Source organism: Maniola hyperantus, chromosome 16 (assembly GCF_902806685.2).
Source record: "Maniola hyperantus chromosome 16, iAphHyp1.2, whole genome shotgun sequence".
Lineage (NCBI taxonomy): Eukaryota > Metazoa > Arthropoda > Insecta > Lepidoptera > Nymphalidae > Maniola > Maniola hyperantus.
The window spans coordinates 12,934,611-12,937,704 of NC_048551.1; the positions used below are offsets into that span (position 1 = coordinate 12,934,611).

A 3,094-nucleotide genomic window follows, 5' to 3' on the forward strand; every position below is an offset into this window, starting at 1 on the left:
AAAAGTGGGTTCTATACCATTGGTTATGCAGATGATCTCACCATCCTAATCAGTGGCAAGCTAGAAAACACATTATACGAAGTCATGCAACGAGCTTTGCGCTTAATAGAAAGATGGTGCAATGAAAACGAACTTACAGTAAATCCGAAGAAAACAGAGATGATACTGTTTACCAACAAAAGGAAAATTGAACTAACCAAACCACCAACTTTGTTTAACACAAGCCTTGAACTGTCCGCAGAGGTAAAATATCTCGGTGTGACACTGGACAGCAAACTCAGCTGGAAAAGGCATACAGAAGATAAAACCAAAAAGTCACTAGCAATACTAAACCAATGCAAACGCATGCTAGGGAAAAAATGGGGACTAAAACCAAAGATAATGAAATGGTTATACCTATCGGTAGTAAGATGTTCACTAACATATGCTGCACTTGTATGGTGGCCAAGAACTCTCCTTACTACCGCCCAGCAAGAACTACAGAAATTTCAACGACAAGCATGCCTCGCCATTACCGGCTGCATGAGTACCACACCAACAGCAGCGTTAGAAGTCATATTGGGCATTCCGCCCCTACACATACACATCAAAGAAGAAGCAACACTCGCAGCCCTGAGACTGAAAACCTCAGGGCTTTGGAAAGAACAAAACACAATGCACACTAAAATTCTAGGGCAAAACATAAACAAAGAACCACGTTTGCAGTGGAAATGCGACAGAACCGAAAAACAACACATACTAGACAAAAACTACAAGATAAACTCAGAGAAGAACTTAGATCCGAAGCCAGCACAAGACACAATAGAAGTGTACACCGACGGATCCAAAACGAAAACGGGCACAGGAGCTGGAGCCTACTGCCAAGAACTAAACATGAGAATAAGTCACGCACTCGGTAAGGACAACTCTGTCTTCCAAGCAGAGTGTGTGGGCATTATGACCGCGGCTATAGCCGTGGCCAATCGACAGGTAACAAACTTTAAAATTAACATTAACTCAGATAGCCAAGCTGCTCTTAAAGCCTTGGCTAGATTCTCGACGACCTCACAACTCATACAAGACTGCCACAAGACTCTGGAAACACTCGCCATGTCAAACGACATCACCCTAAGGTGGGTCAAAGGACATGATGGAGACCAGGGAAACGAGGCGGCCGACGCACTAGCACGAAAGGCTACGACATTGAAGGTGATCGGGCCAGAACCTATTGTTCCCATACCCTTCAGTGAGTATAAAACCTGGTTGCATGAACTAACACTAAAAGAGCATTCCCAACTATGGGCAAACACAACAGACTGCAGGCAAGCCAAAGAGGCTTTCCCCAACATAGACAAACGGCAAACTAACAAACTACTCCGCCTGGACAGAGGTAAACTTAGGAAGGTGGTGGGACTCATAACAGGGCATAGCCCACTAAACAAACACCTTTTCGTTATAGGTGTTACCGACAGTCCTTTGTGCAGGGCTTGCATGGAGGTCGACGAAACACCGACGCACGTGGTCCTAGAGTGCACGGGCGTAGCAGAACAACGCGAACGCCATTTGGGTTCCCCGACCTCATTCCACGAAGCCCTCGGCAACCTGGGCGGTCTACTCGGCTTCTGGAGTGAGCTTGGATGGCTGGAGTGAAGACTTCAGCGGGGAGGGGCAATGCACGCACAACAGACGGAAACGTTTAAGTGCGGAAACCAGCCCAGAGCGAAGAAAGAAGAAAAGAAGGCCCTAGAGCGCGGATCGCAGCCGCTAGCTTGCTTCAAATTTATACAGTGCGTGAGTTACCAAGAATGGCTCTGCCAGCTTTATTGATAGTGGATACTTAGCCTTACAATAGAATAAGCTACGGATTACAAATATTGTTCCTATTACAGAAAAGGTCAAGTGCGAGTCAGACTCGCGCACCGAGGGTTCCGTATTAGTCGGATTTTTTCGACATTTTAAACGATAAATCAAAAATTATTATTCAAAAAAATAAATAAAAATCTTTTTTTAGAATTCACAGGTAAAGGCTCTTTCATATGATACCCCACTTGATATAGTAATCTTACTTTGAAAGTTGAAAATACTAACATTTGTTCATGAACACATTTAACTTTTTATTTGTGATGTAGCCACAAATTCACGGTTTTCGTATTTTTCCCCTTACGTGTGCTACAAGACATACCTACCTACCTGCATTCCATGATTCTAGGTCAACGTAAAGTACCCTTGTATAGGTTTCTTGACAGACAACAAAGTGGTCATAATATAAGGGTTCCTATTTCCCTTTTGAGGTACGGAACCCCAAAAAATGCTGAAATCCACCCAATATAAGAAAACAGGAACAAATTAATCTAACCACGAATCTGCAAGACATTAATCCTATTACGTTATGAAATCGATGCGTCCCATCTCCCCGTGGGAATCTACGAGTACTTCTATTCTCTGGCAATATTAAGCTAAGTTAAGCTGCATATCTATCGGTCATGGCATCGCAAACCTTTGTCCAAGATTTGCTCTGTCTTGTAACTCAATTGTTAGTAAGAGGTTTGGCAAGATGTTTTTCTATATAAAGATTTTTTAAACTTCTGCCTTCTGGAGACAGCTGCAGATCGTCTCCCGACAGTTCTTGCTGATCTTCATCGCTGGAGTCATCACCTCACAACGGGTTGTGCGGGCAGCTGCACGCGTGGCGCGCAGTCTTAAATACGACGCGTGCGCGAACTGACCCCCTTGATAAAGGACCCCGGATGGGTTCGAAACTAGTCGGGCTAACGTCGACTGGATCTGTGAGTATAGCCGTACAAATATACTATATGGAAATCACTCACGATAGTTTAAACGCTAAAAATGTATTCACAGAGATTTATATAGCGTAGAAATGATATCGATCTCAAAAATTGTGTTTGTGTGAACGCGTCTGTCTTGTTAACTGATCGTTAGATGAAAGTATGGAATAGCAGTTTCATGAAGAAGTGGTCAGTGGACGAACAGCCTAATAAGTTCCAAAGCCGATGCATCCTCCCAGGCCCGATGGGAAAACACCGTCAAATTAATCCCCGGGCCTGTGAGCATTAAGCATTCATGGTTTCGCAATTCCGTTATGCCCCCGAAACGT

General features: G+C 43.9%; 1 protein-coding gene across 1 annotated transcript; it reads left to right on the forward strand.

Moving 5' to 3' along the window:
- The first annotated feature begins 314 nt into the window (after positions 1 to 314).
- Positions 315 to 1,629, forward strand: LOC138403409 (uncharacterized). The gene has a single exon (XM_069503875.1). The coding sequence runs from the start codon at positions 346 to 348 to the stop codon at positions 1,627 to 1,629; it is 1,284 nt and encodes a 427-aa protein (XP_069359976.1). The 5' UTR covers positions 315 to 345.
- The last annotated feature ends 1,465 nt before the right edge of the window (positions 1,630 to 3,094 follow it).

Bases quoted from the DNA above. Each gene is read 5' to 3' on its own strand.
- LOC138403409 (XM_069503875.1), top strand. From the start codon at position 346: ATGCTAGGGAAAAAATGGGGACTAAAACCAAAGATAATGAAATGGTTA.